At 44.2% G+C, this 13,597-nt stretch overlaps 1 protein-coding gene across 3 annotated transcripts; it reads right to left on the minus strand.

Annotated features, from left to right (window-relative positions):
* Window positions 1–202: 202 nt before the first annotated feature.
* Window positions 203–12,665, minus strand: LOC308127648 (transmembrane protein 163a). 3 transcript variants are annotated; one of them, XM_080492803.1, is made up of 8 exons: window positions 12,333–12,665; window positions 11,392–11,511; window positions 7,560–7,603; window positions 7,369–7,460; window positions 4,702–4,798; window positions 2,110–2,221; window positions 1,717–1,858; window positions 203–1,274 (listed from the first exon to the last, which is right to left on the minus strand). In XM_080492803.1, exons 1-8 carry the CDS (start codon window positions 12,538–12,540, stop codon window positions 1,214–1,216), a joined length of 876 nt encoding a protein of 291 aa, XP_080348929.1. In that variant the 5' UTR covers window positions 12,541–12,665; the 3' UTR covers window positions 203–1,213. The 3 variants fall into 3 exon arrangements, with proteins under 3 accessions (XP_080348929.1, XP_080348931.1, XP_080348930.1); XM_080492805.1 differs by lacking the exon at window positions 12,333–12,665 and adding an exon at window positions 12,079–12,287 and having other exon boundaries at window positions 207–1,274; XM_080492804.1 differs by lacking the exon at window positions 11,392–11,511 and having other exon boundaries at window positions 603–1,274; window positions 12,333–12,559.
* Between the last annotated feature and the right edge of the window lie 932 nt (window positions 12,666–13,597).

A 13,597-nucleotide genomic window follows, 5' to 3' on the forward strand; every position in this document is an offset into this window, starting at 1 on the left:
CGACAAGATAAATATTGACCGAGTTTCCGTCGTCATGATCCGCGCACACTTTTATTAGCCACACGTGCTGAAAGCTGGACGCCCTGAATCTCCTGCCTCTTGTTTCACTTCGTCTTTCACTTTTCCTACTATCGAAGAGTCTTTGTTTTAATGCCGATTGGCCAAGAATGACTCCAAAAAATCGACTCCCAAGCAAATATTTTCTTCATTAATGACGTTTTATGTTCTGACTTGAACCCAAACTAGATTTGTTTCTGTCGAAAAAGACAATTTAGGACATTTTGTCAACTAATCCAGTTATTGCAATATGGATTATCACTAGTTAAAACCGCTTTTAGGACAAACGGATATAAATCTGAAGCTTAAATTCTTTAATATCTCTGAAATCGTCCTTTCTTTTTTGGTGACGGCGGCTCATCGCCGTGTAAAAAAGCAATATAGATTTTTTTTTTTAAGCCTTTACGATAAAGTGACCGTCTTTTCTGCTTTTCTTTCGGCCAATAAATTGATTTAAAAAGCAGAATAAACGGCCGCACTCTGCTTCCAGTAAAAATCACATCATCCACTTCACGAATAATAAGGTAGATAATAACAGGCTCACTGGTTTCTAGTCACAGACCTCGAAGTTACTAGTGATTTTAATTGGTTCTTACAGCCTTGGAACACACAGGAGTTTCACACGGCGCGGTGATGACCCCTCCAGGTGGAGTCGTGGTGTGGAGCGGCGCCCGCCACAGTCTCAATAAATATCCCGGCGTGCCTGCTCCCCCGTGCCAAATGGACCTTGTGTTGATGTTTCCGCCCATGCAGTCATAAAAACACCATTAATACGCCGCCGCCGCATCGGCGACATCAATCCTCCGTCCGGGCGGAGGCCTGGAGGAACGGGCGGGCTGTGTTGTGATGGGGCGATGAGGCGCGACTGAGGTATCCGTACATCAACCCGCCCCCGCTGAGTGACGGGCTCCGGGTGAACGCCGGGAGGAAGAGCACGATGTCCCGTTCAAAATAATAAAAGAAAGAGACGGATGAAGACATCGTATGTACACCAAACAAAACCCAAAAAAAAAAGAGATGACGGGAGCTTCGTTCCGTCAGCGACATCGGATCGCCCGATCGGGAGGACGGTACTGATGTATCCGCCGGAGAGTCTCCACAGTCCCCCCCCCTTCTTCATCCCTCTCGAACCCTCCTCCTCTTCCTCCGCCGTCGCTCACTCGAATCTCTCGTAGTTCCTGGTCTGTCGGACTCGGGGGACCATGTCCACCAGCAGCCTGCAAGCAGACAAACGACAAAAGTCTTGGTCCGACAGCGCCGTTTTATGTAGCCATCGTTTTTTTTGGGCGACCAACCACACGGCGCCGCGTTTTAGGAGCCTGAAAACGAGCTTTTATTTTTAAAACATTTTTTTAAACACGTTCCAAAGTGGAGTAATTACAAATTACACGGCTTTGACGTGTGGACGGGTAAGACGGACATTTGCTGGAAACAATGACGTCATCGCCCCACCTCTCGACTCGATAACCCCGCGATGTCACGTCACAACAAAATTGGCGCTCCGTGTCGTCTTTTCCGTTTTTGGTGTATTTCTGTGGCGGCGTTACAGCGCCACCTATAGGCCTGGTATATGTACTACATCATTTTGAGTCGATACTTCAGAAAGTGCAAGAAATGCTGAATTCCCCAAAAAGTTTCAGAAGCTTTACGATCACTTACTTGACGCCATAGGCGAGGATAATCAGGCCTATGAGGACCCCTATTGTCCCGTCCAGGTACCACACTTTGGGTTCGTGCTTGAAGACCTCGGCGCTGATGAGGATGGAGAACCCCATGACTCCTCCGACCATGGAGTTAAACCCTGTGGAGACGAAACCAGCTGATTCTGAGCGCCAGTCGGCGGTTGGTGTGTGACGGACGCTTGAAATGCCTCTGATGTATGTCAAATGCTGGAAGGTCGCCTCGTTAAAAAGCGTATCTGAGCGTGACTGTTTGGTTGTAAAAAAAAAAAAAAAAAAAAAAAAACGCAACGAGCGAGTCGCACTTTGGCGGGATCACGAGACGGTTAATTAGGAGGTAAAGGGAAGCGCCGTGGGCGAGGACGCGACTTACCGTCGGTGATCAGCGAGCGGCTCGTTAGCACTTTCCCGAGCATGAACTTGACCACGGCCAAGATGACGCACAGCAAGCCGCTGACGACCGACACGCTGAACAAGAAGTCGTCCTGAAAGAAATGGAAAAAGACAATGGAGGCTGTTTGCGTGTGTGGTTTTCATTCAGGGGTGTTCCCCAGGGTTCAATCCTGGGTCCCCTTGAGTTCCATGCGGGTTAAAAAAAAAAAAGAGAGAGAGAGAAACGCTGAAATTGATGTAGTTATCATGTTGAGCCACTAGTAGGTGATGTCAGAGCATTTTCGAAAAGTTCCCTCTTGGGAGTTTTCAAAAAGTTGCATTTTTATTGGGTCCCAGCAGGTTTTCACTTGAAGACGTCGCGTGAACGACGGTGATCTCGCCCTTTCATCCCGATTGATAGTTTCAATGGGTTTGTTCAGGAACGCTTCTTAACGCATTAACGACCACTTTGTTGTGAGTGTCGGTTCTGCCGAATGCCCGAGCCGTGAACGCACCGAGCATTGATGGAGGAGGTGAGGCGAGAGCCGCAGAGCACTGAGTGCCTCTGCGGCAGCATTAATATTGCACCACGGCCTTGGAGCCATAATAAGAGGAGGCGAGGAGGAAGCCTTAATGTGCTGCAATGGACCTGAGTCAGTGCTGTGAAAATAAAATCTAAACGGCGCGTCGTCTTCAAAGTGTCAAAGAAATTCCTCCTGTTTCCCGTCTCCATTCAGAGTTTCTCAAGGTTTTAAATTAGTGAGTTCGATAGCCAGTTTAATGTGAAGTAGGTAGATGTATAAAAATGTAGGGGAGGGGGGGCCGTTCCACAGGGATCAGTCCTAGGGTCCTGTAGTATCATAGTATTCAAAGTCGTTTGCATATTTAACGTTCCCCCTCAATGGATGACCTTTTTGTGTTTATTTGTGTTGTTCAACGGCGAGCCGACAGCCGCGGAAGATTAATATCCGTGTTGGTGTTTGTGTCGAGTTTGCTTTGGCTTCTGCCGCGATGCCCCGCAGCCATTAAAGTATTACAGTTGGACCTTTGTGCAGAGCCGCTGCCTCAGACAATTTCATATACGATCCGCGATCTCTCGAAACGCCCGTGAGACGGCGCTTTACGACGCTCGCGCTGGAGACCAACATTAATCACTTGAAAACCTCGGAACCGTCACAAATTGACAGAAAAAAACTCTTGAGTCCGGCGCCGGCTCCGTAACGCCGGTCACAGGAAGCTATTTTGGGAGACTTCTGGTTCTTGTCGTAATAGAAGGCATCCTGTGACTCCCGTGCTCTATCACGTGGGACTCCCCCCAGAGAGTCGCTGGGTGGGGCAGTCTTTTTGACCCGTGGCAGCAGAGACTGTCCACATCGGGAACGAGGGAGACACAGGACAAACATCCTAGGATGTGTCCAAGTGACCGAGTTCTAAAATATGTCAGAGTTCCAGAACATGTGGGAGATCTGCAACGTGTGAGAGTCCTAGAACGCGTAAGAGTTCTAGAATGTGTCAGAGTTCCAGAACGTGTTGGGAGTCCTAGAACGTGTGAGAGTTCTAGAATGTGTGAGAGTTCCAGAACGTGTCAGAATCCTATCATCTGAGATTTGTAGAACCTGTGAGAGTTCTAGTGTGTGACAGTTCCAGAATGTGTGAGGGGTCTAGAACATGTAACAGTTCTAGAATGTGTCAGAGTTCTAGAACGTGTCAGAATTCTATCGACTGAGAGTTCTAAAACGTGACATCGTTCTAGAATGTGTCAGTCCTAGAACGTGTCCCAGTCCAACGACATGTGAGAGTTCTAGAACATGTAAGTGTTCTAGAGTGTGTGACTTCCAGAACGTGTCAGAGTCCTAGAACGTTTTGGAGTCCTAGAATGTGTGAGAGTTCGAGAACGTGTCAGATTTCTAGAACATGTCAGAGTCCTCTCGTCTGAGAGTTCTAAAACGTGTCATAGTTCTAGAACGTGTCAGTCCGAGAACATGTCTGAGTCCAACATGTAAGATTTCTGGAAAGTGTCAGAGTTTCTAGAACGTGGGCGTATTACGTGTGAGAGTTCCAGCGTGCCTGAGCAGACCGTTTTCAAATGTGTGATAGCTCTAGAACACGTGAGAGTTCTACAGTTTGTGTGACCTCTACAATACGCGAGTTCTAGAACGTGTGAGAGTTCCCTGTCCTTGGAAAGTTCTGGGACATGTCAGGGTTTGTGACAACCAATAATGTGTTAGTCTAGAAACCTTAACCCAGTCAACTAATCATTATTATAATGATTTTAAATGTAACAAATGGTGTAATGAAGTAAGACAAACTCAGGAGAACATTTCGCCAATAATTTCTCTGGGATGGAAATGTTGAAGGATTTCAATGAGGTTGAGCAACAGTTCTGGCAGCCGGGTGATGAAGCTATTTGCGGAAGTGCGAAAGCTCCCGAGTCTTCGCACCTGAACATTTGTGACATTCTTCCCTCCGGAAGCGGCAGCAACAAGACTTCAGCCTGAATCCAGAGAGTCTTTCTGGGGTCCGTGTGAAGCTGTTCACTACCTCCACTCTTTCTCCAACTTTAAAGGTTTATTTATTGTGTCTGCGATCTCACCACTTCAGGTAGCAGCTTGGTGGCCAGGTCGTGAGTGGCCTTTCCCAGAATGCACAGGGAGGACAGGATGAAGACCACGCCGAGGATCACACAAGCTCTGTGAGAAGAGGCGCAGGAGAGAGGTGATGAGCAACTGCAATCCTTAGAACGCGACAGGAAAACGATCCCCTTTGATCTACGTGTAACGTCTGACACTGTGTACGCTCTGAGTTACTCTGTTTGTACGCAACTGGATGACCACGGGTATTATATAATCAAAAGACACATTGAAAAATTGAAGAAAAAAAACAAAAAAGTCAGTCTGTACCACCTGCTGGTCATTCTTGGTAATGCAGGCAAAAAAAAATATAGCGGCCACTGTATTGATAAAAGATGCCAAACATTATTAATACTTAAGTATTATAGTTATTACAAACACTACACTATCAGTTCCATTTCTTTGTGTTGTTGCCATAAATTGAATTTTTAGCTATCGACAAAAAGCCCAAATTTAAAATTTTAGGACGTTGGTTTGGGACGATAATTATTATTTTTTTATTTCTCATCCGATAAAATGCCTTCTCATTAATAAACACTGTCAAAATGTTTATTCCCATAAAAGTCTCCCTGATAATCATTTCAGAAGTCACTTTAGTTTCCGATCTGTTGAATTGTAAATGATGGAGGATTCATTAAAATGCAGCAGATGTCTTTTCAAGACGTCTTCACCCAATTACCAAAGTCTGCGGGGACGGGGAAAACCAGCCGGAGCAGACGGTCACGCGTGGCTGCCGGGGGTCCGTCTGTAGATTTGATCGGACGCGGTAACCACGGCAACAACCGGCATCACAATATCGACAACACCCCAAAGAAAACCAGGTTTTTCTACTCGACATCGTCTCTTTCGGTTCTGTGCTTTTTTGTTCTCCTCCCCCGTTGTTTCTCCCCGCTTTGTCTTGTTTTGACACCGGGAGCTTGTTACCGTGGCAACCAGTCATCGCCCGGGCATCGCTATTCAGCCGTATCTCCTCCGTCAAACACAGACGGCTCCAAATATTAAGAAGACTAGGTCTGTGTGTGTGTGTGTGTGTGTGTGTGTGTGTGTGTGTGTGTGTGTGTGTGTGTCTCAGTGAAGCCAATTACTGCCTCGGCATCTCCCTGAACTTTGTCCAAATTCTCCAATTAGCGGCTGAATTGACGTGACCAACAGAATTATTCACGTCTTAAAAGTTGCTGCTGCTCCTTACCGAGTTCCGCGGAGGACATTTTTGTTTGTTTTCACTCTGAGCGGACGACTTTTTATCTTCTTCTCTTTTTTTTTTATCAGCCACACAACAGCCATCAGGGTTGTTGAAGCTGCTTTGTGTCCTGATGACATCACTTTGTCCTTTTTGTGATGATAAACGTGGTTCTGCGCTGGTTTTGTAGGTTTTTTCCATTCGTCTACTAGGTTTTATACTTGTATATGTGAGATTTTGCAAGCATCTTGGGTTTGTACTTATCTAGAAGGTTTTAGTATTTTCTGGAAGGGTTTTGCATTTGTCTTGTTGATTTTACATTGTCTAGAAGGATTTTGCACTTGTTTAGAAGGGTTCTGCTCTTTTCTAGAAGGGTTTCTAAATTTTTCTGTAAATGTTTTTAAATTTTCTAGAAGGGTTTGTGAATTTTCGAGAAGGGTTTTTTGCGCTTGTCTAGAAGGGTTTTGCACTTTTCCAAAAGGGTTTTTGCATTTCTCTACTAATTATTTTTTTATTTTTTTTAATTATCTAGAAGGGTTTTGCGTTATTCCAGAAGGGATTTGTATTCGTCTAAAAGGGTTTTACACTTTCCTAGAAGAGGCTTACACTTTTCTTGAAGGGCTTTGCATTACTCTAGTTGGTTTTTAACTTTTCTAGAAGGGTTTTGCAGTTTTCCAGAAGGATTTTGCACTTTTCCAGCGGGACTTTGCTTTATTCCAAAAGGGTTTTTTGCATTTCTCCAGTAATTTTTTTTTTAATTATCTAGAAGAATTTTGCTGTCTTCTTGAAGGGTTTTGCACTTTTCTCAAAAGGTTTGGCATTATTCCAGAAGGGTTTCATATTCGTCTTGAAGGGGTTTTACTCTTGTCTAGAAGAGGTTTGCACTTTTCTTGAAGTGTTTTGCGTTTGCCTAATAGGTTTAAAACTTCTCCAGAAGGGTTTTTGCATTCGTCAAGACAGTCTTGTCTGGAGCAGAGGTATTCACATAAAATGTTCCGAGGTCCAGTTTGGCGACATTTCGGTTCGGGAACATTCGGCTTTTGCACTTTTCGAGTCTGTGTTGCATTAGTGTCGTTGATTTTTGCTCTTGTCCGGAGGAAATGTGCCTTTTTTTTTCTTTTTTCTCGAAGCGTTGTGCGCCTGCGCCGGATGTTTTGCATGGTGGCGACCTCTCCAGGCCGCCGTAGAAAGGGGTGAGACTCCCTTCATCCGACCCGTCGCCTCACAGGTGCTCGTTTCTCTGCCTCCAGATTGTGAGCGGCACAACGTGTCGCTTCGTATTCAGACCATTCGGCCCACACACACACACACACACACACACACACACACACACACTGGCTATTCTCCTGCCGGTGGACAGATAAGACGTGAGGCACTGGACTGTAGATCGGGCCGACACACTCCTCCTCACACACACACACACTCGCTCGGGCGATCTGATGGTACTTGCATGTACTCTCTGTGCGCTGAGTGGACGGCGGCGGCGTTGCTGTACCGCCACAGGACGATGACGGAGGACAACACGTCCAGCACGGCATCGAACTGCAAAGAAACACCAAAAACAATTTTTTTATTTTTCTTTCTTTCTTTTTTTTTTGATTTCTTCTTATATGTGCTGTGAGATTGGTGAGACGGACTTACAGCGAATCCGAAAGCTGAAGCGCTGTGGCGCATGATGGAAACGGCTACAAAGAAAGCAGAAAGTGACATTTACGTGACAAATTCAGGGAGTTTGTGCGCGGATCTTTAATCATATCCAAGCAGTGAAAAGATGGAGGGAAGGAAGGTTTATTTTTAGCAGAAGTCTCACGGGGGGCCAGCAGCCCCCCCCCCCCCCCCCCCCACCCCGTCTCTTTCCCTCCCTTATTGTTTCATCTACAGTCAGTTTAGCTCCCTCCATCCTCTCAAAGCACCCGAGCGAACGATCTCTGAATACAAACGATGTTTTCATGATGCCTGACATCTGCAGAGATCTGCGATCAGCCGCTACGCCGGTAGAAATACCGCCAAACGAGAGAGCAGCAGTGTCAGAAGCTGATGAGTTGATTCAAGAAGCGTTTGACTGGTTTAGGTTCATTCATTCGCAATATTTCATTCCCACCACAGCCAGCAGACGGATGTCGGATGTTTTTGTTTTTGTGGTGGGGGACGCGCTCAAGACGTGGAGGGATTACAGAACAGGAGTCACATCCGCTCTGATTTATACAAGATACATGGTGTACTCGCAAAACCCAAATATGCACAGACAGCAGTATGCAAGCACAAAATGTGAGGAAGAAACGACTGTAAATAGACCAAAACCACCAATAATACATGTAAGATTAGACTTTGCCTGGCTGTAAATCCAGACGAAACAACAACAAAGTGGCAAAAACAACCGCGGTTAAATGCAAGACGTCTCAAAAAGACTCTACACGAGATTGAATGTGCCACCAAACTGCTCGAATCTGACAGACTGGAATCGAAAACAACAATAACACTGACGGGAAATCACTCAAATGTGCAAAAGGCCGTTAAATGCATCCACCTAGAATGACATAAATGCAACGAAAACAACTATAAAAAGATGCAAAATGACCACAATTGTGCAAAACAAGCACTTCTAAGTGCTCCAAAAGAGATTCAAAACTGATGGAACAAACGTGATAAAGTGCAACAAAACGTTGACAAAAATGTCCATAAATGATTTAAAGGGGCTAAAGAAAGACACAGGCTGACTGCGAATACGTGCAAAACGACATCAAACGGACTGAAAACCACCTCACGGGACTTCGTGGCACTATAAATGACAACTTACGCAACTATAAGATGATGCACGATTCATGAAATGTGCATGAATGCTTTTAAAAAAGATGCAAAAATGAGACAAAATGAGCAAAATCACAGAAAGAGGCTCAAATGATTCAACTGTAGGAGCGAAACAATGAAAAAGAACCAAAACGTTGTCTGAAAATCACCACATACTGACAGAAAAGGACGATTACAAGGCAATACTTCCACATAAAACCGGTAAAGTTCTACAAAACGACCGAAATCGAATCAAAAAACGCAAAAAGAATTCCGAGATGCTGCCACGTAACAGTGTAAAACAACACCTTTAAAGAACGTGGAACTCAAAAACTTTGAGAACTTTATATTTTCACTATGAATAAGATGATAATATGAGCTAGTATTATCGAACGATAGAAAAACCCTTTAAAAAAACTACTTTTAACCTGAGAAATCGCTTTGGTTTGGCTGTTTTTCTATCGTTTTTTTTCCTTTTATTATCCTATTTATTGAGCTTTAATCTGTACAAATCTGCTTTCTTTGACTATTTTTCTTTCTTTTATAATCGGATTGATTGTGCTTTTATATTTCAAATACACATTTGAATTTGACGAACATCTCTCTGTCGTGAAATTCACACATGCTAAAGACGCTATAACCGACTTCTGACACTCCCTAATGTCCACCAGTGATTGTCTTCACTGTATTATGAGACCTGATCCCAGTTTATATTGATAAAGTTGGAAATTACTTGAGGTTTTTTTTTTTTTTTTTTTAACGCAATACAAAAAGTTTTAGAAAATTGTCTTAAACTGGCTCCCCGATCCTCAGCGACGTGCTTGGCGTGTCTCGCGTGTGTGTTTTGTTAATCTCTCATGTAGTGTTTTATTTGTTGTGGCTTCTCTTACGATGTTACCTCATGCATGAAAAGAGAGAGAGAGAGAGAGAGAGAGAGAGAGAGACGATCTCTGCACAGTTAACAAGACTGGATGCTCCAATTTGTGATGAATGGGCCTCTTTCAGGGAGGAATTTGTCCGATCGGCACGTGACGCCGGGGGGGACTTTGTGTCCCGACGCCCTAACCTCCATCGTCTCCTTCCCCGGTGCCATGTTTCATTCATTGAGCGAGGACTTTGTGACAACTGCATCTATTAAAAGTTCGCGGCCGCGCAGGAAACTCTCATATCCGCGCGATCCGCTTCACTGCAGCAAGAGCCTCTCTGCTCGCGTCCAGCCGATCTGCATTTCTTGCTGCAGGGGAAGTGGAGGAAGCGCCAGCCGCAGTGTGTGACGACAGACCTGCGAGGCAAAGCTACCGACTTATGGCTTCAGTCCACTGAAACTCTTCGGAGGTGGAAGGACGGTGCGACAGGCCTCCGGCGTGCAGGTGTCAGGGGCTCAAATAGTCAGAAAACTGCCACAAAGTCACCCTAAACACAGCTTAAATGCTCACAAAGCGCAACAAAACAACCAGAAACGGAATCAAATCAATCAAGGCGGAGGAAGACCGGCCAGAAATATGCAAAACCACCATAAAATTACCATAAAAACTGTCTGATTGCTCACGGAGAGGAAGGAAATGACCCCAAATGGACAGAAACAACCAGAAACAGAATTAAAATCTACCAAGACTGAGGAAAACTGGCCCGAAACAAGCAAAACAACCACAAAATGGCCATCAAAATAGTTTAATTGCTCTCGAAGAGGAAGGAAACGGCCACACATGAACATAAAACAACCAGAACTGGATCCAAAACGAGCTGATATAGAAGCAAATCGACGAAGACTGAGGAAAACTGGCCCGAAACATGCAAAACAACCACAAAATGGCCATCAAAATAGTTTAATTGCTCTCGAAGAGGAAAGAAACAGCCACAAATGAACATATAACAACCAGAAACGGATCCAAAACGAGCTAATCGACGAAGACTGAGGAAAACAAGCTCGAAACACGCAAAACAACCACAAAATGACCATATAAACTGTTGAATTGCCTACGAGGAGGAACGGCACAAACATAAACGGACATAAAACAACCAGAAACAGAAGCAAATCAACCAAGACTGAGTAAAACTGGCTAGAAAACTTGCAAAACAACCACAAACAAACAAGAAAATCCTTTAAAAAAAAAAAGGTTATTTAACAATGAAACAGCTGAAAACCCACAAAAAATGTAAAAAAAAAAAAAAAAAAAAGTTCAATTCAACTATACAAACATCTAAAGAAGTCTTTTAAAAGGTTCAATTTAACCATAAAACAACCACAAACTTAAAAAGAGTAAAAAGTTAAACATAGAATAACTTCAAAGAAAAACAAATAAATATCAGAAGTCAAAAATCTTCATAAAAAGATGTTATAAAACAGTCTAAACTAATAAAAATGCAGACATTATCAGTGGAAAACATTCAAATGCCACGAGGCATATCAAGAAGATGCGAATAAGCAGAAAAAGATGTGAAAAAACAACCATGACACAAAATTAATGCAAGAAAATGAGAGACAAATACCCAAAATGTAGACGCAAAGTCACAAAACTGCAACATGAAGAGCAAAAACTAATCATTTACGAGATGCAAGTGATAGAAAATCCCAATAAAAAGGCCACAAATACGTTAAATACACATTATTTAGCGTCTCGGGACTGGATCCAAGAGGGGGAAAACACTAAAGAAGGAGCCGTGACGAGGAGGGAGAGTCACTCACTGAAGGCGGCGATGGCCAGAGCGATGGTCACCACGATGGACACCCAGGACACCCACAGGGCTTTCTTCCTGTAGCTCTGAGCCTCGTGAGGCTTCAGGCGCATGCTGCTCTCCAGGAGACCTGCAGACACAGACCCACGTCAGGAACAGTCCGGCCGGCAAACCCCACCAACAGACCGAAACCACGGAAACTGGTGACTACTGACCGCAGCAACACAAGCAAATGTCTACTGAAGGAAAACAAAGAGACACTAACTGCTCTATTGAAGTCGAACAGCAATATAGGGACACGCAATTGTTATAATATGACAAAACTACCATAACAAGACATAAACTGCTCCAGTAAGTCAATAAATAACCAAATAAAGACCCCAAATAATATCCACCAAGAGTTAAAATGTGACTAAAATACAGACAAGGAATAACATGGTCCCCACAGAACCACAAAATAACTTCATTAAAAGGACTAAAAAGAGACAGAAAAAAATCCCTCAGGGCCAAAATGACATAACAAATTAATTGAAATTAATCAAATTGGGACAGAAAAGACACACGATGAGAAAACATCACAACTAGAACCCAAAACAGATTAAAATATTCGATCAACAGGGTATAAAAACCAGAAGAAATAGACAGAAAGAAGTGGTCGGCGGGCCGCCCCAGTGATCCGTTGTTCAGCCTGACTGACTTCGAGACAGCAGATCCGTGACAGCGGAGTCCTCGAGGTTAAAACGACGACAAAACGACTCGAACGCTCCAGGACGCACAGAAGGAACGCTGCATGCTCCAGGGTTTCCTCTGACATAAAAACCAAACTCCCCCCGTGGAAAACATTCTGTCCACACTCGTGTGGAGGAAAAACACGCCTTTCACTCGTTGTGCGCTTTTTTTACGCGCAGCGGTGCGCCCTGGGTGTGGAAATCCCAAAGTTTGCGCCTGTACCTCGGTCCTCTATGCTGTCTGTGATCTTCATCTCCTGGTCCATCTTCAAGCCCTGGTGGTCTGTGGCGGGCTGCTGCGGCTCCTGATGCGGCTCTAGAGGAGGAGGAGGAGGAGGAGGAGGAGGAAGAGGAGGAAGGGGAGAGTCCGGGCCGGTGGAGTCCCCGACAGCCGCCGGATCCGGGTCTGGAGGAGGCGAGGGCTCCGTCATCCTGTCAGGAGATCCCAGAAATGTCCCACCTGGGTGGGAAGTGAACGCTAAAACAGACGGAGAGTCGAGGAGGAGGAGGAGGAGGAGGAGGAGGAGGAAGAAGAGGAGCGCGCTTCCTCCAGGTTGCGCGTAAAGTGTGAGGTAAAAAAAATCACACCGGATACTGGAAAACAGAGACTTCAAATCAAACTCACATTAATTGAAATGAAGGGATTGTTTATCCAAATACACATGTTGCATATTTGTATGTATTTTTTTATCATTAATTCCCGAGATGCCTTTAAAAAAAAAAAGTAACATTTTTGCAGTTTCTTTTGAAAATGGACCAACTTTTTCCAAATGAGACATTACTACTATTTGCCACTGTTGATCTCAGCCCAGTAAAAGATTACACTGTAAAAAAAAGTAAATGATATGATTAAAATGGGGATTTATTAGATGGACAAAGTAGAAATTGACCGATTTCGCGACAATTCCGCTGAGGAAACACAAAACCAACACACAATATACCACACGAAAACAAACTCGATTATAACATGAATTATGCACCAATAAACTCAAATAAAATAAAGATTTCTTGTCTGTTTTGGCTCATCTTTACCACACTGGGGTTGTTTTTATTACACATGTATAAAAGAAGTAACATGAATATTATTAAAAATGTGATGGAAATTGTGTTTTATGTCCAAAAAAGGAAGAACTGCTGAATTTGTTAGAATAAAAATAGAGATTTAGCTGATCTGTGTGTTTTATATAGAAAGTCTCGACAGGAAACACTTGATTAACGCACTTGTGTGTGTCTGTGTGTGTGTGTGTGTGTGTGTGTGTGTGTGTGTGTGTGTGTGTGTGTGTGTGTGTGTGTGTGTGTGTGTGTGTGTGTCTGTGTTTGTGTGTACGTGTGTGTGTGTGTGTGTGTTTACGTGTGTGTGTGTGTTTACGTGTGTGTGTGTGTGTGTGTGTGTGTGTGTGTGTGTGTGTGTGTGTGTGTGTGTGTGTGTGTGTGTGTGTGTGTGTGTGTGTGCGTGTGTGTGTGTGTGTGTTTACGAGTGCGTGTGTG

The sequence above is a fragment of the Lipophrys pholis genome (assembly GCF_963383615.2).
Source record: "Lipophrys pholis genome assembly, chromosome: 23".
Lineage (NCBI taxonomy): Eukaryota > Metazoa > Chordata > Actinopteri > Blenniiformes > Blenniidae > Lipophrys > Lipophrys pholis.